This window comes from Scophthalmus maximus, chromosome 19, assembly GCF_022379125.1.
Source record: "Scophthalmus maximus strain ysfricsl-2021 chromosome 19, ASM2237912v1, whole genome shotgun sequence".
In the NCBI taxonomy this organism is placed as follows: domain Eukaryota; kingdom Metazoa; phylum Chordata; class Actinopteri; order Pleuronectiformes; family Scophthalmidae; genus Scophthalmus; species Scophthalmus maximus.
The window spans coordinates 6560688-6585530 of NC_061533.1; the positions used below are offsets into that span (position 1 = coordinate 6560688).

General features: G+C 43.5%; 2 protein-coding genes across 4 annotated transcripts; one reads left to right on the top strand and one right to left on the bottom strand.

Moving 5' to 3' along the window:
• Positions 1 to 796: 796 nt before the first annotated feature.
• zgc:114041 (uncharacterized protein LOC574425 homolog) lies at positions 797 to 7630 on the top strand. Of its 3 annotated transcripts, none has more exons than XM_035639139.2 (5): positions 797 to 1340; positions 3215 to 3466; positions 3561 to 3704; positions 4544 to 5326; positions 5595 to 7630. In XM_035639139.2, the coding sequence occupies exons 2-5, from the start codon at positions 3262 to 3264 to the stop codon at positions 5765 to 5767; spliced, it is 1305 nt and encodes a 434-aa protein (XP_035495032.1). In that variant the 5' UTR covers positions 797 to 1340; positions 3215 to 3261; the 3' UTR covers positions 5768 to 7630. The 3 variants fall into 3 exon arrangements, with proteins under 3 accessions (XP_035495032.1, XP_035495033.1, XP_035495031.1); XM_035639140.2 differs by having other exon boundaries at positions 3223 to 3466; XM_035639138.2 differs by having other exon boundaries at positions 798 to 1340; positions 3228 to 3466.
• On the bottom strand, positions 7611 to 24602 carry gldc (glycine dehydrogenase (decarboxylating)). The gene is made up of 25 exons (XM_035639137.2): positions 23499 to 24602; positions 23274 to 23352; positions 20175 to 20310; positions 19638 to 19802; positions 19387 to 19464; positions 19129 to 19276; positions 18243 to 18439; positions 18059 to 18155; positions 17869 to 17974; positions 17408 to 17547; positions 16743 to 16823; positions 16541 to 16638; positions 15663 to 15747; positions 15524 to 15565; positions 15268 to 15410; positions 14309 to 14384; positions 12548 to 12673; positions 11655 to 11804; positions 11134 to 11246; positions 10783 to 10924; positions 10400 to 10511; positions 10186 to 10281; positions 9248 to 9420; positions 9077 to 9157; positions 7611 to 8637 (listed from the first exon to the last, which is right to left on the bottom strand). The coding sequence occupies exons 1-25, from the start codon at positions 23796 to 23798 to the stop codon at positions 8497 to 8499; spliced, it is 3105 nt and encodes a 1034-aa protein (XP_035495030.1). The 5' UTR covers positions 23799 to 24602; the 3' UTR covers positions 7611 to 8496.
• Between the last annotated feature and the right edge of the window lie 241 nt (positions 24603 to 24843).

Here is a 24843-nt window from a genome sequence, read left to right on the forward strand (position 1 = left end):
AAAAAAAAATGTCATTCAGTGTATGTTAAAAAAACTGCTGACATTTAGCATCTTGCTAAAGATATTGATCATGAACATAAGACAAATTGAACGTGGAACTGAAGTCCCATTTTGTTTACATCTACCCAACATGTCTTGTACAAGCAACTCAGCGTCTACGGTCATTTCAGGAATGTCAAATAACTTGAGTGTGACTTTTTTGCTCTATTCCACACAGCTCTGTCTTGAAATAGGATTTGATTGTTTTTAACCCATGAAGGCAGTGACACTGTCGTACTCCGTGTACCAACTGGACCCTAATTATGTAACAGCGGTAATGGGAGAGCTGTGGCCAAGAGAGGCATCTGGAGGGGTTTCCATCTTTAACTTTTCCTTTACATAAGAGCTTTAAAAGACCCCGACGGCGACGTTGGTTCACAGACAGTGATCAAATCTTTAAGAAATAAAATCATATATACATATAGGGTAATAAATATAACAACACCAAGAAAAATCTGTAACCATCCTCAGTGTTGATAAAATAGCTATGACTGCGATTTAACTTTCAGTGCAATATATTGTTCTTTTAGACTTTTGACTGCTCCGTGGACGACGCCCATTTCTACCAGAGGAGAAAAGGTCAGTGAGATCCTCTATAAAGAAACTGCTTTTTGTTTTTACAAAAGTATTGCTTCGCTTGTTCTCCCTTTGAGAGGCTTTATCCGGAGGAGACTTTATGTTTTAAATTCAATAGTTAATACAGTTGTACCCTTATGTTTGTGCAGCCTGGTGAAAAGGACTGACTCCTGCAACAAACGGATTCTTTCTTTAAATGTTTATGAAGCGTTGCTATTGATTTGATTAACTTTAAAATAACAGAAAAAAGTATGTGGTAATCTAATAATGAACAAAGGGAACTGCTGCAACAACAACAATCCATGTGCAGACATTCATACAAAATAATTAAGCAAATGACAGAGGAAAAAAAAACAACGTAGTAATTAATTGTCTGTCAAACCTTCCTGAAGGTTGGCCAGAAAAAGGCGGTGGGTGGGGTTACATTGACACTTTATTCTGAAATCCGGAAGTTGCGCACGCTGAGAAAAATACCGTGGCTTTACTAAAAAAACAAAAAAACTAGTCCGCTCGACCAATGAACATCAGGTTCGTTAATGATAATAATCTCACAGCTGCTGCGAATCACCGGACAGGATGTGTCCACCGACTTGTGTCTGATGCATGTGATGAAGCAGAAGGTGATGAAGAAGAGCGACGTGCGAGTGTAACGGCAGAAGGACCAGAAGCATGCTTGGAGCAGGACACCGGGAGCTGGACCGTAACGGGTGAAAAAAAAAAAAAACGTGAGCATGAAATTTTAATTTTAATACAAATTTATTATTATTTATTTTACATTCGTTTGTTTGGTGGACAGTTGATGTTTTGGTGCAATATTACACCCATGTGAGCTACGTGTTTCATTGGTGAAGACACGGCTGGACGTTTACAAGCCTTGTACTGTACTAGGAACATACCTCTGTGGTGAGACGATAACAAGTATAAACACCCTGAATTCAGGATTCTACTTGAGTGAAGGTGATCAAGTACAGTCAGTTACAGGCGAGTCACCGTGTCCGTCGGAGCTATTCTCCCATCACGGGTACATCCCCACGACTACTGTCTCCAGGTAGATACAGTAAACACACACCTGACGCCTGAAGACGTGTGTCACGTGACCACTCACGCACACTGACCTTGCCGGTGTAAACAGGCAGCAGATTGTCGACTCCGCTACTTAGAAACAAGACAACGACAATGGTGACAAGCACAGAAAGAGCAGCGATCTCGTTTGTTGCAGAAACAACGAGGTATAACTCATTTTTCATTACTACATTTACTAAGTATTCAGATTTGGGGTTTTTTTTGCAGTCCAATCGAGATTGATAAGAACCAACCAGGAAGCGAATGCGGGTGACTTGCGTCGCCGTTTCCAATCATCTCAGTTTTTTTGGTCATTCATACAGGCGGCCCCGGGTCAAACGAAAAGTGTACTTTCCGTTACTTTTAGTTAATACCGGCACTTTGAGTTACTCTTCGTTACTTCTCGTTACCTCATTTCTTCTCATTACCTAGTAACTTTTTCGTTACTTAGTAACGTTTCGTTACCTGGTAACGTTTTCGTTACTTTGTAACTTTTTCGTTACTTGGTAACTTTTTCGTTACTCTGTTACTTTTCGTTACTCTGTTACTTTTCGTTACTTTGTAACTGCTTCGTTACTTTGTAACTTTTAGTTACTTTTCGTTACTCAAGCTCCAATTGGAATTTTTTTTTGCTCCGCACAAAACTTCTCCGCCCCCTCATTGCGCTTGTGTTTCTTAATTTTGACCTTCCGTCCACGGACTCTCGGCATCTGACCCGCATCTGATCTGACACGAGAAAGTGAAAGGATGGGGGGGGGGATGTGATTGGACCAGCCCAGTGTCAGTATGGAAAATGAGCCAATGAACCGGTCGTTGACCCCAACAAAGTTTTAGGGTTGTTTATTTGATTTTTTTATGATTATTTTAATTATTAAGTTTGATTGTATCGGACCCAAAAGAGTGTCGGCCCAATTGGAAAATGCACGGTATGCCAGATTGCCAGCACTGAATGTAGGCATGTGGATATGTAAATCAAATTAGGTCAACCAGCCAGTAGCATTTTTATGTCCTTCAATAATGGCCTGGTTGTACATAAATGTAGTGTGGTTTAAAAAAAAAAATCCTCATTTCCTTAATAGGGAGAGAACAAGGAGAGCATACATTAACGAAAAAGGGAGGACCCAGCGATTTCTTATATATTCAGAGAAATACATTTGTTAAGGGTTTTTACAGCCTTTTTGTTGCTAAATTTAGAAATCAGATTAATATGTATTTTACAACACCTTTAAAGAAAATAACAGGGTTTTTTATTACAAAATTTAAAAAAAGTTTCTCCCTTCTACAAATCAAAGTCTTTGCAAACACTGTCAATTACAAATCTGCTGAAGTCAACATGTTCTGGTGTGGGGTCCTTCACAATAGCAGCCAGATTATTTTAATGTTGAACGCACTATGCTATTTTAAACTGCTGCCACGGAGTATTTTATTTGACTTCACCCAAAGTTTTAGGTTCACTAAGTTATGTATCTGTGTGCGTTTTTGCATGTTCATTTCCATGAGCTTACCCTCAAAGGTTTATCAGATAAGTTCCTAACAGCCTCTCAGCACAGGCAGGAGAGCACACCTGTACACGAGTAACTAAAGATGAAGTCCAAGCGAGCGGGGCCTCCCCCCGACGGTGGGTACGGCTGGGTGGTCGTCGTGTCGGCCTTCTTCATCATGGGCCTCACCACCGCTGTCCTCAAGAACTTCGGCGTCTTCTTCTTGGACATCCAGAGTCACTTTGGAGTCCAGACCAGCACGGCCTCCTGGGTCACCTCCACCACCATTGCCCTGTTTCACCTGGGAGGTAAAGATGTGGTTTTCAGCTGGGAATTCTTCACTTGTTTTTTTTAACTCTGGATGTTTCATAGTGTTTTTGTTTTTGTTTTTTCGCCCCTCAGCCCCAGTGGCCAGTGCGCTGACCTTGCGGTTTTCCCAGAGAGTGGTCATCATGGTCGGAGGCCTCCTGAGTGCCTCTGGGATGCTGCTGGCGTCTCTGGACCTTGGTCTGCCCTGGCTCTATCTCACCATGGGCGTCCTGCAAGGTATCGCACACTCAGGGTTTTCATAGAACCCAGACATCGCTGCTCCTTTTAAAAAAATATATATTTTTCAGTCTGAGGAATGCTAAATTAAATCAGCCACCATTGGAAACACTTGTTGATCCTTTGGTAAAAGCATTTTAACCCCTCAGTTTAGTGCTTGTGATTTATGTGAAAGAAAAGAGACACTGCTCTGCCACTCAAATTACATCCCTTGACTTTTATGTAATCTTAATATAATATATATATATCTATTAAAAATATCTATTTTTTTAAAAATCCAAATAATATACACTTAAGTTTTATATACCGTACATATTCCTTAACCCCCATCATCAGTTTCCAGAGGTATGTACGTATGAAGGTTTCACCAGCTAACTCACGAAACTCATACGTCCCTGAACCTCAGATTGTAGAATTGGCTGTTTCCCAAACCAATAATGATTAATTTTTTCCATTTATGATAATATGAACACCATCTTGCAAAGTATAAGGTGTAAAAATGTGTGAGATCAATATGCAATAACGTTTAACACAGAGTGAAATACTTGACTTCCTCATGTTTCATGATTTCAAAATCATCTGTTTCTGGAGGTTTTATTTGGAATGAGGAGCCAGAAAATGAAGACGGTGGTTCATTTAATATAATTTGAAACGATGCTGAATTATTGAATTGAGAAAAAACAACCATAAGTATGTTCTATTACACATATAATTGATAATTGATGAATAATTTCAGTAATTTTCCTCATAACAATGCTAAATTACAGCTTCCAGCCTCTCAAAATGTGAAGATTTGCTAAACGCTGCATGACACTGAACTGAATATTTTCTGTTTCCAGGAACAGGCATTTCCTTTGCGTGGATCCCCGCCAACAGCATGGTGAACCACTACTTCGTACGGTGGCGTCCCATCGCCTACGCCGTCGCCAGCTCGGGGGAGTGCGTCTTCGCCGTCGTGTTCAGCCCCTTCTTCCAGTGGCTCATCGAGATGTACAGCTGGCAGGGCGCCCTGCTCATCGTCGGAGGCCTCCAGCTCAACCTGTGTGTCTGCGGCGCTCTCATGCGACCGATGGAGACGACTCAGGGCTCGATTCAAGAAACCAAAGACGGTCCGGAAGGAAGTGCTGCGTTGCTCCGGCCGAAGAGGAGGGCTATCTTTCAGTGCACGCTGCTGAGAAAGCCCGAACTTGTCCTCTACATCCTGTTTGCCGTCCTTGCAGCGACTGGGTTTTTCATCCCACCTCTCTTTCTGGTGCCCTTTGCCAGCAGCGTGGGGATGGATAAGTACTGGCCGGCCTCCCTCCTCTCCGTCCTGGCGCTGGCAGACCTGGCCGGGAGGCTGATCTGTGGGTGGGTAGCCAACATGGGGCTGCTGCGGAACCTGCAGCTGCTCACCATGGTGGCCACCCTCGTCGGCGTCGTGCTCCTGCTGCTGCCAGTCAGTCACAACTACTGGGCCATCCTGTTCTTCACCTCGCTCTACGGCTTCCTGTTCGGCTGCGTGGTGGCTGTTCACGTCACCGCGCTCGTGGACATTGTGACCCTGGAGGGATTCGACAGCGGCCTGGGGATGTTGATGCTGTTCAGGAGCATTGGAGGCTTCATGGGTCCACCTGCTGCAGGTGAGCCGTCTGTTGTGGTCGACTTGACTGTGGAGCCAAACGAGAATGAGTTTAAATAGTTCACAAAACAAGACAAACTATTGCAAGACAAAGGAATAACAAGATGATTTAACAGAATTCTTCATCCTCAGGTGCAGTTTATTCTAAAATGGCATAAACGTCTCTCTGCAGGTCTACGTCTTCCTCAAGGAATAGATAAATCGGATAATTTTATTTATCAGCCCTAATGTCCGGCGTGATCTTCTGTTCCTTGTTCTGCGTTTTTCAGGATGGCTGGTGGATGAGACGAACGACTACAGCTACGCCTTCTACCTCTCGGGCCTGTGTCTCATTTCATCAGCAGTGTTCGTTGTCCTCGTCGACTGTCTGCTTCAGAGGAGAAAGGCCAAGGAGGCCGACGGGCATCAGGTAGTCGGCCAGCTGGAGGGCTGGGACACATGAGGAAAGGTCAAGTGAGACATTTTTTACCCCGAATGTGCTTGAAAGGTTTGTGTCATTGCAAACATACTCAGGTAGTACGAAGACAAACGGAACAGCTTGAAGCTGGATAATACATTTTGTCCTTATAAGAAATTGAAATTCCAGGAGCAAGATGATAACACTCTGATCCAATTTACTTTTCCCTGGAGCAAATACACTGAAAAAACCTACCAAGCTAAACTCAACAACACTGCAGCTGTTATAGGCGTTACCTCAAATGTCACCGACACAGTGGTTCTAGTGGTAAAACTCTCTGTTTCCCTGTTTAAACAAAACACCATCACTTAATTTCAACTCTTAAGAGGTGAAAGTAATATTGAGATAAAAAAGAAAACATAAAACAAAGGATACGGATGATTAAATTAAAAGCAAGACCATAAAAATAACTTTTGAGCGGATTCCAGAACATTTTAACAGACGCTGCTTTTCTAATATGTGGCGGAAGTATGTTACAGATCTTCATGCGTAAATGCAGTTTGTATTGTGGCACTTCATTGTTGCATTAATCAAACTGTTTAAAATTACAGAATATTGGCAGACTTATTATAGAGTCACCAAATCCCATGAAAAGTCCTAAACCAACAACGTTTACCTTTCTACCTTGTCTGTGCTTCTCGGACAAAATCAAATTTTTAAATACAATTCATGTGATTTTAAGTTTTTTTGCTCTATGGCACTGAGGAATAATGTACATCAGGGACACTAGAAGAATGAATAGTTCTTGGTTTGTTATGGGATTTGTAAGAAAAAACTATCACCAGACTTATCCATAGCCACTTTTTGCTACAGTATTTATACAGTATCACTACAGATGAGTACTGAATGAATCGTCAGGCACAATTATCTTTTTTGTTCCATAAATGGGGCTTTTTGACATTTTTAAAATAATTATTTAGCAGGACGTGTCTCTGGGTTTTTCCCAGAGCTAAATATGAATATTTTTGAATAACATTTTGGGAAGAGGCAAAAGCATTATTTATTTTACTTTACTTTTAAGCTATAGGACTCCTGTATTATATGATACATGTGGGTCGGAGTGGTGGGGAGCCATGATCTTAACGGAAACTTTTCTAGCTGGACATAACTCAGACTTCTGATATGTTGTATTATGTTGCTGCAGTCATAGCTTTCGACTGTTATTTATCTCGTCCAGTCAAATCGGTTCTTATTCAATGCAGGCTTGATGATCCTCAAAGAGAACTTTCTCTGTTAGTGAAGTACTGTAACACCAGTTGTACGCACAGTTTTTGACTCTACCGTTCACTTACTTGAAAAATGGAAAGACATTTCTTGGAATCTGTTTTAACGCACGTGAAGTTTTTAAATCTGACCTTATATATCAAATGTGTATTTTTCTTTTTCATGTCACCAGTTCTGGGAGTAGGTAAAACTACAACGTTTTAATTAAATTGCTCGAGTATTGGTGCAAAACTCTTGTGTGGGATTCTTCCTGCCACTTATATCGTTTGTCACGTCTGCCTTCAGTTTTCACTTTGCCCACTGCAGACTGAAACCAGGACATTTGTAATGAACCTACATACATGTCCTCATGCAGCCAAATTGTTAAATTAACTTGGATTAATGCACTTTGTACTAGAGCTGAAACAATTAGTCAACTGAAAGCATTGAATCTGCATTATGTTTTATACTTCTATTTCAATTATCGTAACAATGCCAAGGACACTTGTTCCAACTCCTCGAATTGGAATTATTTTTGAATCTTGAAAGGTTTCAGTCTGTTGTTTGGACAAAATCCTTTAAATATGTGAACTTGTGCTTTAAGAAGTCAAGATTGTGCACGAAATTAAAGACAAATGTTTAATACAGAATTTTTTTTCCTACAGACAACACTTAGATTAGAAAACAATTCCATTAAAATCAACATTAAGACTTCGTCTGTGACCAACAAATGTCGCAACATACATTAAAACATTTTCATACTATAGATAGCATATTGACAAAATCCTACAAAGAAAACTATCGTATTGTTTATCAGGAATTCGAAAAACAAAATGGGAAAGTTGAGGCAGTTATTTTACACAATAGAGGCACCAGGGGTACTTTTTTTTTATATATAAAGATGGCGGGAATCAAAAAGTTAAAACTGTACTCAGTATTTCAGAGGTGTGTTACGGAGCGGCCTCAGAAGTTGCACCTTTGGTCCATTAAAGTTCGAGTAGGGTAAACGCCACGACCCCGGTGAAGAGGGTGCAATCAGACAAAGTACAGTCCCAATATCCAGCTCAGACGTTGAAACCCTTTTAGAATAAATATGCCAAGGATCAGGGCTTGAGGGCTCTTCCAAAAAAATGTTTGTGTACTTATGCTGCTGACTCCGTTTGAGGAACATAACAGACAACAGGACGTTAATGTTGAAATCATCATAAACAAATAAATGAACAGCAGCCAAGACGGTCTTGTAGTCCAATGAAGAGCCTGAGGTTATTCATTTGTTTTAACCTAATTAAATATTAATATAGAGGCTGTTATTTTCTGAGTGTGAGCAAAAGTCTAACAATTTCATTAAACTACATCTGAAATTTCAGCATCGCACTTATTCTGCCCTGGCTAGCACGATTTCACACAGTAGGGTTTTGAGCCCTGACCCCAACCCTTCTCTGTCTGAGTCTCAGTGTTGAGCGCTTGGAGCTTAGGCCGGACGTTGGGACTGGACCTCAGGGGAGCTTTATCTATGAGGACGCCCTCTTCTCCTCGTACGGAGACTCGTAGACCTCCATGGGCGGGCAGGTGCAAACGAGGTTCTGGTCGCCGTAGATGTCGTCAATCCTGGAGATGCTTGGCCAGAATTTGGTCTCGGGCCTGATGAAGGGCTGTGAAGTAATAAACGGGGACAATGGTGAGAGGAAAGTGGTCGGGGACTTGATGAAAACTCAAAAGTAAATGATACGGCCTCTCACCCCTACATTATCTGTCCAAAAAAAACCCCAGGTATAATTTAGTTGATCACAAATGCTGACAGTAATGTTACTGCACTTTAAAAATTGTGACATCAAAAACATTACTGAACCTATCCCAAAAAGGAATTACAAAAAAGTTCTAGTTAACTCAATGGTAGGTTTTGTTTTTGGATTGGTGCTGTAATCAACTCTGAGAAAATCATTTAACACACCACTGTTATTGCATCTCTTACTTCTCACCACTAGAGGGTGATAGAGACCAGGAATCTCTTATCACAAAGCACCTTTTGTTCGAAACAGAAAAGTTGTATCAGGGAGTGAGTGGAGAAGTCGGTGAGATGAGGACACTCACCAGGGGGAAAGCGGCGAACTCCCTGGAGTAAGGTCTGTCCCAGTTTGAGGATGCGATGCAGGCCAGAGAGTGAGGGGCCATCTGCACACACAGAACGCACACAAGGGTCTCAGATGGAAGCTGTCACAGCTTTACATCCGACAGGTAAATCAATGTTCCAGTGGGCTGTACCTTGAGCGGGTTGATGCGGGAGTCCATCCTTCCCTCCTCGATGTCGGCGATCTCCTGTCGGATACCGAGCAGGGCGTCGCAGAACCGGTCCATCTCGGCCTTGTCCTCCGACTCCGTGGGCTCGATCATGAGCGTACCGACCACGGGCCATGACATGGTGGGCGCATGGAAACCTGAACATCAGCACAGGAACACACAAAAACACAAATCAGAAACTTCCATAGGTTAAATAAAACATTTTTTGGAACGAGTCCTGAGTATCCAGTGACTTGAAAGGAAAAAACAGCAGTTGCATAACGCCACTGACAACAATTTTTTGGGGGTTAGTTGACAATGTCAGAAGACTACATGTGTCAACGAAAAGAGGCAAAGGAGCCACAAACTGGAAACCTGCAGCTGGTCGCAGATTATGAGCGGTCAGCTACAATGAGGGAACCACAACCAGAAAGGGACGAACACCTCAGAGGACGGAGGTTGAAAAGATGATTTGGGAAAAGTCACAATAAGAAGAATATAAATCAGTTATGATCATGAATATGTGTGATTAAAAATACAGCATGGAAGTGATTGTATCAATGCTTAAAATACTCCCAAAAAAACCTTGAAAAATCAAGCTGAATAATCCAAGAAAAGATTTTTTTAACATGTTTGAAATTAAAAATGGTTGACAAGGGTGATTAAACGGTTGTGTATGGAAAAGTAGAAGTGTTGTGTAATGATAAAAGGGGAAGTAGGAGTGTGGCGGACAGCACCAGAAAGACATAGCTGGGAGATAAAAGAGAAGTGGTTGTTATTAAAAAAAATGAAAAATAGGACAAAAAAGTTGTTTCACATCCGGACATGAACAGACCAGCTGAGCTGGACTCCTGTACCAGATAGGCTGCAAATATAGTATCTATCTGTTACGGTTAAGGAAGAAATGATGCAATTCTGCCTACCATAATCCTGCAGCCTCTTGGCCACATCGACGGCCTCGATGTTGGCCGTCTTCTTGAACGGCCTCACATCCAGAATGAACTCGTGGGCCACAAAACCTGTTTGCACCAACACAAGAACGCGGAGGGAGACCCTTTTAAAATTGGACATGAGACGGTTATATTACTAAAAGGCTTTTAAAATGGATTGTTGCACTCTTTCGGGGCCGTACTGTACCTTTCTCGCCTCTGTAGAGGATTTTGTAGTGACCCTCCAGCCTCTTGGCCATGTAGTTGGCGTTGAGGATGGCCACCTCTGTAGCATGACGCAGTCCCTTGGATCCCATCATCTACACATCACACACACACAGGAGCGATGTCAGCAGACACATCCATTAGACTAATGCAATGGAAAGTATGATTCCATTAATGTGTAATAATTCACATTCATGGTAATGAATTTCTCTTAATGCAGACACCAACATCCGATTGTTGCCTTGCTGACTAATGAACACAACTGGAGTTACGGTAAAAGAACGTTGCACTGTTAGGAGATCTCGTGGAATAAATCCCGCTCCCCAATCCCGATGAATTAATAACAGCGATATCATCTGTGCGGACCTTGATGTAAGCCCAGGAGATTGGCAGGATGGCACTGGAGCCCCAGGGGGCGGCGCTGATGGTGCCCAGTGAGCTGCTGGCGTTGACCGACTGCATGGCCACCACCGGGTGGCTCGGCAGGAACGGGGCGAGGTGGGACTTCCTGAGGAGGGATGATGGATGAATGTCAGGTTCAAAGTTTAACAAAAAAAAAACATTGGTTCTTTTAGTAAGACTCTTCCTATGAGTGATTCCGTCCTGCATGAACACAATGACTCTTCCTACGAGTGATTGCGTCCTGCATGAACACAATGTCTTTTGCCAAACATAGAACATTTTTCTATAATTTTTTTAGTCTATACACTGACTTACACTCCAATCGGCCCCATGCCGGGTCCTCCTCCACCGTGAGGGATGCAGAAGGTTTTGTGCAGGTTCAGGTGAGACACGTCTGAGCCGTAATCTCCAGGACGACACAGGCCGACCTGGAAGACGGGGAAGGGAGGAAAAAAACAACAATCAGTCTTTTTCTCTATAGGCCCTTTCATGCTTTTGTATGGCTCCATTACTTTGTGTGTGTTTCTGCATATACAGATTCATTCAGTTTTAAGCTTATATGCCTTTAAACTCATGCTGCATACAACTAACCCTGCAGGGACAAGTAGGTTTATAGCACTGTTAACAGTAGCTGGCAAATTTCCTTTCCACAGTAACGCTTCCCCAACCCCCACTGGTTATCCATTAATCTATTAATAGCGTGATAGCACACAGCTATAAACCTTCATCCTGTTAGCCCACAGTTATCACAAGTCATATTTTACCTACCATGAACGTCTACATGGCCCATCAGAAATGTTACACCGCCGGGGGGGGGGGGGGGGGTTTTGTCTCACCTGGGCGTTCATGTTGGCACCGTCCAGGTACACCTGGCCACCGTTCGCGTGAATAAGATCACACACGTCTCTGATCTGCTCCTCAAACACACCGAAGGTGGAGGGGTAGGTGACCATCATGGCCGCCAGGCTCGCCTTGTGTTTATCCACCTGTGAAAAAGGGCAGGAGTTTGAAATATATATATATATATATATATATATATATATATATATAACTCAAATCCACCCAAAACAATTCAGCTTGGTTCCCATCGAGCAGGGCCTCTCCTTCCTGATCATTTCTAAAATGAAGGTTCAAAATTCCCCCCAAAATAAAAAAGGAGTCATGTGATGATGAGAAAATTTGACCTGTGACCCCTGGATTATGATATGATAAACATAAGAAATGTCACATCAATGCTCACTGATCAATATTTTAGCTTGAATTCAAAGCCGCCCCCCTAAATGAGCTCATTTAATTTCATCACATGGACAAACTGTGTGAAACTCTTCTCCTTAATTCTCAAACTGTCATTGGTTCACGTGTCAGTGGCTCAGAAACTTTCCAGTTACCAACCTTGGATGATTTCTATTCATAATCAATGTCAGATCATACATAGAATCTCTTTCTGCCCAAGTCAGTCCACAAAAAGAGCTCTAAAGTTTTTGAAGTTAAGACTGTAGACAAAGCAGCCAATCGAAAGCCAGTTATGGTTTATAGTGAAAGCAAATCTAAACCAAAGGGCTGAAATATCATGGCTTTACGGGTCATGAAACGCTGGATCCTTAAAAATCACACAATGCAACTCTCTGTAAATGTCCACGTCTTACAAACAGCCGTTTCCACAGGTTGAAACTGACTCCATCTGACGAGTACATTGATCCTCCTGTTGTAAAACCAGTGAGGCTCTCACCAGGGCCTTGAGATGTGCCATGTCAATGTTGCCGTCCTTGTCCACCTCCACCACCTGGACCTTCATGCCGGCCATCTGAGCGCTCGCTGGGTTGGTGCCATGGGCGGATTTGGGAATCAGACAGACCTGGAGCAAAGGGAAAAATATTAATGTAGCAGGACAGAGGGTCAACAAAACCAAATACCTCGATAATACAATGTATTTGTATCCTAGATGTAAATTATACTTTTGATCAGTGTATGTAACCTCTCATTATCAACAAACAGGAAAAACAGCTATAACTTTATAATTTCCTTGCATGTGTTTTAATACAACAATGTTTCTTTGTACATAAAGGAGAAAAAAATGAATTTAAAGCCAAAATATACTGAGTTTAAAATTGTAAGAAATGGTTGTTTTGGCCCCCCTACAGTTAACAAATACTAGGCATACTGTTTTACTGTAGAATTAATAAGAATTAATGCTGTTTTAATGTTAAAATAAAAAGAAAGTCAGTGTCTTTGTGTGGAAATGCTCGAGTGTGTAACCAGGCTGCTAATTGATTTTATCCCTTACTATGCTGGCACGTCTGACATGTTGCAACTTCTAGGTCTAAGCGACTATGGGTTGGGTAACCTGAACAAATGACTGACTGGGAAAACACTGTCACACCACCGACTTGCAGTTGTCAAAGTCTTAAAACCACCAAATATGGAATCTTGAAAGCAGGTAACCTCTGTCGGGATCACAGAGGGGTTTTTCTCTTTTTTTTCGGCCCCTGTGTGTTTGCACAAACGGTTGACAGTTTGGACCTTGACATGATATCAAGGGAGCAGGCCACTATCTAAGATGTACTTATGAGGGAGCTTTGACAGTACAAATCAAATACCTGAGTCAGCCGGTGTTTAATCTGCGCGAGTGTCTTATCTGGCCTTGTCCTCAAGCGGAGAAGCGTATCTGAGACGTATTAATCGGCCATGTCAAAACGACCTGTTGTAACCTGGGAACAATAAACCTAGCGGTGAGGAACTCACGCTGATAAGGCCACAGAGCCACAGAGTGTTGCTTACATTGTGGCTTATGAACGCTTGCTCTTTTTTCTTCTTCTTTGTACTATTCTACTCTTCACTAGCATTTGTCAGAAGACAAATAGTCAGCATAATCGTAAAAAAAACTACAGTTGATAAATCAACGTCACCTATCAGTCCTGAGACTGTGGCCAAGATGATAAAAGATGCTGTGCGGTCCAAAAAGTGGGAGACCACTTTCTCCTCTCACTTGACTGGGAAACCCTCTCTTTAGATACATTGTAATAAGGAAGCAAAATGGACAGTTTGACACTTTTTTTATTAAATGTCAATTAAATGGAGAAAGTTTGATTACTTTATATTTTCAATTTTTAGCCTCCTATGTAATGCACGGACATGACAGCGGGCTCATCTGATCAACTCTTGGCAAGAATGCACATAAGCCCTTTCCCAAAATGACAAACTATGAACTATAAACTACTATGCCAAAATATACACTTCTAAGTGTATATTCCTCCAAATGACTGAGGCTAAGTGAGCATGGTTTGTTAATCCAAACATTCCTTTATGTCGTTTGCTTGTAGTGCGGTTAATCTGGAAATTGAAGCCTCTTCTATCAAACACATGTTGAGTGACAGAATTTAAAGCCTAGAGCGTTATTAAAATCTTCAATATAGCACAAATTGGTCGGTATGCATGGTATGTATGACTGCAGTTCAATCAGACTCTTCTATCGCATCGGCAACACACTTACACTCCTCGAGCTCTCTCCCTTTGAGTTCAGATAGGCCTTTATGGCAGCCAGGCCGGCATATTCACCCTGAGCACCACTGGAAGACAAGGCAAACACACCGTGGTCATGTATCTCTCACACACACACACACACACACATCTAACCCGACCACAGTTCAAAGATCAGTCGGCCGACATTACCAAAAGGGGAGAGAAAAATGGGATGAGAAGCTATAGCTGCACGATAACTCTCTGGGCCAATGTAGCATGGTGTGCTATTCATAAACCCACTGCTGCTGATAAGTGACGATAAGGAGCAGAGGTAGGCGTGTGTGTGCTGCATCAGCTGAAAGCTGAAATATGCTTTTATGCATATTTTCACTCAGATTTCCTGAGCTCGAGTTCAATGCATTCTGCAAAAATTCAGACAGTAAAATCCCTCTTTATAAAAGACGCTCAAATATTCAGCAAATCTTGCAGTATTTAAATCTACAGAATAGTCATTTCTCTAAAGACTTGATCCATTTAACAAACAATCTAATGAAGTCGTTTCTCATGAATTTAGGTTGAAAACACTAATAAGATATTGATTCTTGGTTTGCATATAAGCATGCCAACATTTGAAACTGAGGCCAATGGTAAGTCCAGTAGTTTTGCAGGCATTTTATCATAAACCACAGTCCTGGACACATTGATCTTTTGACACAATGGTGGTTCTATATGGAAAAAAAGTAATGGGATCGTTGATTCATTGATTGATTGTTGCAATCTTTTAGTCTGGTCCAAAGTGGTGGGCCAACGAAATTGAACGGATCTGGCGCCGGTACACTAAAATATAAATCCATCATCATTAAAAATTTGTGTATAAGTTCCGACTTATAAGTCAGGGAATAGCATCCAAATGAGTTCAGTATTTAGGTGCAAGCTTCGGTTGTGTTAAATAAGTCGCATAACAAATCTATCCAAGGTTTGAGCCATTACCTGTTTGGCTGGAAGGAGATCTTGTCATAGCCGGTCACCTCACAGAGGTCCTTCTCCAGCTGTCTGAAAAGTTTCTGGTAGCCCTCGGCCTGATCCAGAGGCACAAAGGGGTGGATGTTGGCAAACTCCCTCCAGGTGATGGGCTAGAGAAAAGAAAGAGAAAGGAGTAGCAAGAACTTCCCCCAAAACCACATCACGTACGTTCTGAAGGGATAACAAATCTGCTCTAGTTCATCGGATCTGTCGAATAACTCACCATGAGTTCTGAGGAACTATTTAGCTTCATGGTGCAGGAGCCCTAAACAAAAACAAAACAAAAAAAAAACCCACATTCATTTTGTTGCACCACAGTTTGCAAATGTGAACATCTGGTTTAACTTCAGGTAAACACTCACCAGCGGTATCATGCTGTGCACCAAGGAGATGTCCTTGTTCTCCAGGCGCTTCATGTATCGCATAATGTTGGTCTCCGAGTGGTAACTGGAAATTAACCAGGAAGACAGAAGTAGGTTTAGGTGAAACGAACACCGGCAGCCTGCTGTACATTAGTTGGTCTGCAATTATATGAAGACAGAAGAACTGAGACCCAATTAATCCAGAGAAGAACTGTGGCAAGTTTTCATAGAAGTATGGAACAAACTTCCCACCATGTGCTGAGCGCATTTCAATTATTTATTTGCTGCACTTTCAATGAAGTTTTATCAAGTTAAAAGTATCCATGGGATACTTTTTAAAAGCTTCCTCACTTTACATTTGATGCCTTAAACTTTTGCACAGTACTGTCTGTCACAATGATCATGGCAGAGATTAAAATGAGGACTTAGACATTAGAAGCACTGATACTAGACTTGTCTTTATGGCAGTAATACGATGATAAGATGCTCCCATTTTTCAGCTGCTGGAGGGCTTATAGTGCCACTAAGGCAGCTACCGAAAACTCATTACTACTGCAGAAATTATTCATCTGAATGTGTGAAGATAAAAGATTATTTTAAATACTTAATCAAACCAGACCTTGAAAGATTACCAGGAAGTCTGACAGCAGCTTAATGTGCAATTTAAGGTCAACAGGGGTTAAGCATATGACTCTTCTATGAAGATTTAAATGTTTTGATATATACTGATTGCAGTAGAAAATCATGAGATAAAAAAAACAAAAACAAAAAAGGTATTTCAAATGTTTTGACACAAATCAAAACAGTAGCGATCACAGAAGGGGCTTCATATCTAACTATATAATGTAAAGTGATGTAATAAAACTGAGAACACAAACCTGTTAAAGACCTGGTGCGCCAGGTACTGGCTCGTCCTCTTGAAAGGACTTCCCATGATCCCCTTCACCCGCTCGCCCATCTTCTCGGCCATCAGCTCCTGGAAGTATAGAAGTTCAAAATCAAAAGCAGGTGGCGCTCATTATACTGTAAATACTAAAATCAGTACTCGGCCCAACAGCGAGTGACCGAGAAACAACGTACAGCTGACGATTCACAGCCAAAGACCCAGAGCAAGTCATCCAAGTCCCGCTCAGTCACCGTCTCATCCAGCGATACACCCAACTGTTCAGATGAAAGCAGACAAATTTATACAAGGTTAAAAGGTCAGATAGAATAACTTATCTGTGTCTTTGCAGAGTGACAGTTTGTCAGGTTGGTTGTGATTCATCCATTGAATATATTTCAGTAAATTGCTCTTGTTTTGGTGCAGTGCATTCTGATCTGCTGCCGTTGCTTTAACAGATTTCTCCATATTAAATAAGAGGATTATGGATCAGACCATTGTTCCCAAACACATCAGTTATTTGTAGTAGAGCTCTCTGAAAATACCTTTAATGTGGTTTCTTTTTTTCACCACAACACTCCGCATGCTTTGAATGAACGTGTTCCCTCTCGTAGCCAGAGGAGTTCCGGATGTTTGCTACACGCGGTTTGGTGATAGAATCGTTTTTCCTTGCCAACTAATAAAGGTTATTGTGACACCGCGTTCTATTAGTAGAGAAAGAGTCGCTCTCACTAAACAATTTTCCAGTGTTCCCTCGTTTGACCTTGCGGTGCAACAACCATGGCAAAAACATTGCCTGCTAACTATGTTACAAAGAATGTTCCACCACATCGTCACCACCGGCGGCACGACTGATTCTCACCACGCCCTCGTTGTAGATTCGCAGGTTTATCTCTCTCTGCACGGCTCTCTCCAGGATGTCTTTGGCCGCCACGCCGCAGTTGATCTTCAGAGTGTCGAAGAACACATCACTGTGTAGCCGGTGTCCTGCTCTCTTCAGACCTGGAACAGAGTGTGGCCGTCAACGGTTACATACGGCTCATTATGTTGATGGCCGAATAACCGAATAAACTCATGCAGTTATTTTGCATTTTCACCGTGTAATGATATGACATATGAGCCTCTGTCCAATCCTTTATTCAATAATTTATCCATGTGTCAGATATAAACAATTGAAATGGTTTATTCATCGGACATTGTTCTTTTCACAACCCAACTGGTCATCTATAGTATCCTATATTGATGGGATATTGACAAAATGGAGAGAAAATGACTCACACACACAAAAACTTTACAAAGACTGGCAAAGAAGACAACATTTACCTTCAGCGAGGATCAGAGTAGCATTGTGTGTCCTCTCAGCGATGTGTTTGAGTCCCTGAGGACCATGGTACAGTGCAAACATTGCAGCCATGTTGGCCAGCAGAGCCTGGGAGGAAAAATTGATTTCTCAGGGATGACAGTGACTTAAAATACATTTTTAAAAGACGGGATGATGGGAACCTGGACATACCTGTGCAGTGCAGATGTTGCTGGTTGCCTTGTCTCTGCGGATGTGCTGCTCTCTGGTCTGCAAAGCAAGCCGATACACTTCCTTACCAGTTGCATCCCTGAAATGTAAATAATAGGTTTTTAAAGATTTGAAGCCCTGTGGTTTCATAAAGTGGTACAGTTAAATATAAGATGATATGTCTCACCTGGTGACACCCACCATCCTGCCAGGCATCATCCGGACCAGGTTGGCTTTCACAGCGAAGAAGGCGGCGTGCGGACCGCCGTAGCAGAGAGGAACCCCGAACCTCTGGGAGCTGCCCAGTGCGATATCGACGCCCAACTCGCCAGGAGGACGCAGTATGCAGAGAGCCAAAAGATCTGTGGCGCAGCAGGCCAGTGCCTGGGACAGGGGGAGGAAATGATATGAAGTGAACCAAGCCATCGGATTTGGTTATTAAAAAAAAAACTACGACACGTGTATGTCAGGGATTTGCACTGGTTGTATCCTAGGTATGAGAGAATTGTCCAACCACGACCAAACGATGGAGAAATTCACTAAAACTAGGTTATACACGACCCGGCCGTCTGACTAATGCTTCACAAAGCCTAATCTTCTGTGCACTAAATATAGAGCCATGTCATCGGCGTAAAACTGCTTCAGTGAAAAGGCAAATGACAGAAAAAAATGCAGCTCTCGCACATCATAGATCTTGTCCAGCTCTTGTGTTTTTGGTACGTGATCAAAAAGCAGCATGCATCTGCTAAGTTTGCTCCATTCTGTACACAAGACATCTGTTGATGAGAGAGATCCCTCCTCAGTTTCTTCAATTTCTATAGTTCCGTTCTCGGTATACAATTTGAGGGTCAGAGAATGGAGGGTGTTGTAGGATGTACAGATTTTGAAGCCCAGTTTTTAATCATACAATTGTTACTGGGATATATAAATGAAATATGACATGACTTGTTTTGTTAGCAGGAAGTCATATTCATAAGTCGTAACCACCAACTTGCAAGGTTTCTTAAAAATAAAATCCAACACACTAATGGTGCTTTTTACTTGCTTTTACTTTTGTGGGGACTTTCTCTTACCCCTCCTTTGTGTGCACGGTCCACAAGGGCGGTGAAGTCCTCCACCCTGCCATCGGTGTCGGGATACTGGAAGAGCACGCCGCTCACATCCTTCCCACTGAAGTCCATCTCGTGAGGCAGCTTCAGCACCGTTTTGACCCCAATGTAGCTGCAAAAAAAAAAGGGGGGGTGGGGGATTATTCATTTAAGAAATATTAGGCATGTAATGGTACACAGCTGTTCTAGTAGTAGTTTTCATATTTCACTGTATGTACATACTTGGCTCTGGTCTGCACCACAGCGATAGTCTGAGGATGGCAACGTGGGTCGATGTAGAACGTTCTTCTTTTGTTCTGTCTGTGAGGAGAAACCACAAAAAGAGTTGGTCAGCGTGACTGAAGCTTCCTCTTCTGCCGCATCCAACGCAGGTTGCACAAGACTCCGCCGTACATGTGCTTACGCATCAGGAATCTTTAAATCATGCGATTCGTTTACATTTCCCAACGTCTTTTTTGATCTTGCTAAAATACCTGTGGCAGAGCTGCATGGCCTCGGCAGCCGCCGTTCCCTCGTCGAGCAGGGAGGCGTTGGCGACGGGCAAGCCCGTGATGTCACAGATCATGGTCTGGTAGTTGAGGAGCGACTCCAGGCGACCCTGAGCGACCTCAGGCTGGTAAGGCGTGTACTGAGTGACCCTGAGAATGAGACGCACACAATTAATCCACAGAGCGAGGCTGGAAATTAGGACATGGACGGGACTGTGGGCAAAAAAAGACTGTTGCTTTGCATGTGGGTTAAAAAAACATCTTGTTCAGCAGAAAGCATGAGAGCTTTAGGTCATCAGATCTCACGTGAGTCAAGTCTCTTTTCGCAATTTCAAGTCACACCGCTGCTTATTAAGGCCACGTTACTGTGCAATACATCAATTTAGCATTTAGATTAGTAACCAAACCTTTTGAATTAACAACCTTGGTTATCTGTGAGCGTATCAGAGAAGAAAAATCAAAAGCACTTTTTTTAAAGCACTTTCATATCCCCCCCCCAAAAAAAATCCTGAGACCACTCACCAGCCTGCATTCTCGAGAAGATTACGCTGGATGGGCGGCGGTACTGAGCAGTTGTAGTAGCCCATGCCAATGTAGGACCTCCACACTTTGTTCTCCGACGCAATCTTATATAAAGACTCCAGAATCTCATTCTCACCTGTAAAATGATTCAAGGAAAACAGCGTCACTTTTGCTTAAATAGCAGGGGGGTAAAAAACAGGACATTGCCCGACACAACAACATGGTTTGAATTTGGGATGAACGTCAAACTACTTCACATTCTAAAGTTTGCAAGAGAGGCTAACAATATTGCAAAAAGATCTGTGCGCCACGTCTCTCACGTGAAACACTGGCAGAGTAACTAACGGGATTAAGAAGATCCGTATGGCATGCGATCAGTCAGAGGTGCCATGGAGTCTGAGTACAGCTGGAGCTGCAATGACCAGTCAATTCATCCGAAAATCAAATAACATCTATTTTTGATCAATGGTTGGTTGTCGGAGCCATTTTGCAGAACTCCAGCTTCTAAAATATGAGACTTCACAGCATTTTTTCGTGGTCAGGAATTGTAGAAAGTTGAATATTTGGGGGTTTGAAATGTTGCTCACAAAAACAAAGACAGCCTTGAGCTCGAGGACTCTGCCAAGGGCCTTTTTTATATTGTTTTTTGTCAATTGATCCAGAAAATAATGATATTTATAAAATGAAAAGACGATTTCTGCCCATGTCAAATGCAAAACGCCTCTTCCCATCAAAGATGGGACTGAAACCCATGTGGTATCTTTCCCGGTGGCCAGTTATTTAGTCTCATTCCACGTTGCTGTGAGGGAGCCCGGCCAGTGCACGACCAGCCTCTGAGATTCCTCTGGCCTTCCTGGCTGCCTAGCAACTCCAAGGAATGGACAATACCGCCCGTCTGAACTGAGAACCCTGACTAGTCCGGGGGGGGGGGGGGGGGGGTTCGGAGAAGAAAGACACCTCTAGTCCCCGATGTTGTGAGAGACCGGAGCCAGTGCACAAGTGGGTATTTGCAGCGTCTTCACAGGGGCCAAACGGTGCACACCCAACTCTGCAAGTTGGTACGGAAATGACAAATTAAGTGATAATCAGCAGGTCTCGGGGGGGGGGGGGGGGGGGGCTTTTTGTGTGCATCTGTGTGAGTTTGTGTCAGTAGTGAGGACTGCTTTCCCATGGTCCCCGCAGTTCTACGGAGCAGCGAAAAAAAGCCTGATTCAGAACCATCCAGGGGGTCCATTGTTGGGGAGAGAATCCCTCGCTGGCTTTGCAAAGCGAAGCCCTCCAAAGCTGAACAAGCAGAAAAACTAGCACGGCCCCTCCAGTTCGTTCCTTCAGCATGGCTTGTTGCATTATGAAACCCGCCAGAGTCGAGCCACAGTGGCGGATCAGAGGGACTCGGTGACATACGAGAGCCACAGTGTACCTGAGGAGTAGGAAACTTCTTTTCCCCTCGACATTTATCTTTTCTAAATGTTGGATTTTCTGGAGGGTCTGTACAGTGTCTCATCGTGTGAATGATTCCTCGAGTTTATGGTTACACGCTCATTAAAGCTCTGTGAAGGTGAACACTCACAAGGTCTCTCTCTCTCCACACGCCTTACATTAAATAGAATACAGAAGGAAGTCTATGCTTGGGTTGGTTGTCAGTTTAATAGTACGGTTTATCATATTTCAATAGTATTGTGACTTAGGTTTACAGCCGAAACAGCCATTAACATAAAGTTAATCGGCAACTATCTGATGATTGACTTATTCAGGTTAACAAGAATCACGTCTCCTAGTTCCTGCTCCTCACATTTGCAATCCCTGCTCGGGGCTTTAGGGAATTGTGACAGGCGAAAATATTCTAATATACAGCAAGTTAAATAATGATAAGTTGCAGCCGCGTATTACACTACGTTATCGTTTTCCAGCTGAGTTCAAGGTGCGATTTAAAAATGAATAAGTGTAGTTAATGAAGGTTTTGTTCTCCACCAGAGTTTTGTCTCATGATTCATAACAAAAGGAAGGCGTTTCACTCACCAGCTGGATGGTTCCGACTGTGACAATACTGGCATATATCATGATGATATCCCTTGATACCAGAGGAGAAGTTCTCATCATGGAGATGATGATCTCAGACCTACCCATACTGCATTGTTTGAATTTTGCACGTGTGTGCACAATCAAAACAATGTCAGCCTCTGTTCTTTAAATGAATTTACATAAGCCTCACTCGCACAAAAAAAAAATTTGCATTTGAAAACACTCGGGCAACATTTATTCAGCTTCCAACGGGGATTATATGATCTGACAGAGAAGCAGCGGATTTCAGACGAGGATTATATCAACTATTGAAGCCATTTCGTTTTGTATCTGCAGTCTTGGGCTCCCCCATTGTGTTCTGGAGAATCTCTGATGACTCTCACACATTACTCAGATTTTTTTTTTCTTCTAATTATCATTATATATAGTAGGAAATGAACCCAAAGAAACTGGCACAAACGGGCCGAATCTGAGATGTACACGTCATGCACGACGGAGAATGACACGCATCCAGGCACATCTGATGCGCAACACGACCAAAGTCCCCTTATTAGGAAGCCCCTCGGCTGTGATGTAATGTGAACGCCGCCGCAACCAGATGGAACTGGACTTGAGACCGCAGCCCAGGGGCTGAACTTTACACTCCAGTTGCCGCCCTATGAGCATCGGCTCTCCCCAACAGGAGATTGGTGCCGCTCGCCGAGTTTCGCAAAAACAACTCCAAATATGTTCAGAGGAAGAGTCGCCGAGGGGAGCGCGCGCTGCGCCGCGCTGCGCCGCGCCGCGCCGCGCACACAATAGAGGTGGCAACCTACATTTCAGCCTCTCACTCGGCTTCATTCATCAAGGGCCCGTTTTTAACGTGGGAGGAGGAGGAGGAGAGAGAGAAAGACAAACCCTCAGCGAGAGGGAAATGAGCGGCACAGATCTCCTCTTCCCCGTTGCAATTTGGATGCATGTGTATCGCGTCGAGCGGCTGCTGGTCTCGCGTGGGGTCGTGGGTTGTTTCGTTTCTCTTCGCCCGACGGCTGCGAGGTGATATAGGCTGTGTCATTGTTGATCATCGTTCAAACTTACAAACTGGATCATCCATTTTCAAACTCCACTGCAGGCGGATGGAGGTTGGAACTGTGCTTTCGATCAACCGGTCGATCGACTGTGAGAGAATCGAATACAAAGCGAAACAACATGGACATGTAAATGTGCAGCTCAAAGACAAAAATGCTCTCATGCTGTAAGTTTGGTTTGATGAAAGGGGGGTGGGGGGTGTTTCAAGGGTTGAGTGATCAAAACAAATCTTACCTCGATTCCCAACAAATGCAGCATTTCCCTCTTCTCCCTCTCACCTGGGCCGATGTGCCTCTCCGCGAAGTCATCGTGTCTGGGCAGGATCCTCTCGATCTGTCTGGAGGCGCCGGCGGCCGCGGACGTGCGCAGGCTCCGGGCCGCGGTCGCCGGCGACGCGCCGCCGCCGCCGCCGTCGCGGCTCCTGCACTGAAGTTTCCCGAGCACGCGGCCCCTGACAGCCGGGTGGCTGCACGGTGCGCCGGGACTCACCGACTTGGCCAAGAAGATCCCCCAGGACCTGGCGCAGCTCTGCATGTTTTTCCTTTAAACAAAACAAAAAAAAAATCACAGTGTGCAGAGACTGGCGAAGCCTCTTTTCTTCTTTTTTTCTTTTTAAATTGAATTGATTTTCTTCTTCCTCCTCTTCTCTCAGCAGAGTTTTCTCTCTCTCTCTCTCTCTCTCTCTCTCTCTCTCCACCACCGAGGCCGATGCGATCCCCTGCAGGACTCTTCTGCCAACTCCGTTTCAAAAGTGCAGAGTTTATACGGCTGCACTGTTGCACAAGCGCGGGCCAATCGGAGCGCGGGCGCCGCGTGACGCGGTGACGAGCCCCGGTCAAACAGCTGCTGAACTTCCTCACGTGCCCAGCGGCCCAGGGTGTTGTTTTTTTTGTTGCTCTGGGGCACAGGCGAAGGCAGAAAGTCTCAGAAAAGCCCCCTCGCAGACTTCACGCAGCCCACCCGCTGTCCGCCGCTCATGGGGTTGGGCCGGGGAGACGTGACAGATATGGTGCATTGTGCACATCCCGATCTTCCAGGAGGAGGAGGAGGAGGAGGAGGAGGAGGAGTGACCGCCACCCGGGCCGGGACCGTGACATCAGAATCAGAATCAGATCCTTCCACACACACACACACACACACACACACACACACATCACGAGACAGGCACGTCGGTGGATTAATCTAATTTGTGCGCCTGTAAGGGAAGTTGTCCAAGAGTCAAAGTAAAAAAAAAAAAGGAAAAAAGAAGAGTGACTAACCAATAAAACACAAGGTATAATACAAATAATAAATATTTTCTTTAGCCCCTTTAGCAATTCCATGCTATAAAAAGCAACCAGGCTCGGATTGGGCTTCCTCATGTCAATACTGTAAGTGAACGGCAGTGGTTTTCCTTTCTCTTTCTCTCTGAACATTAATCACGTGACTTTCTGGAGGCAGCCCCCCTCGTTTTCCCACCGCTCATCAAAGATGGACAATTATTGTGATTCTTTTTGAATGAAATAGCTATTGTCCAAGCTTCAGCACTTATCCATGTTTATCCCGACCAGCTGTCCATAACTGACTTTTTTAGGGATTT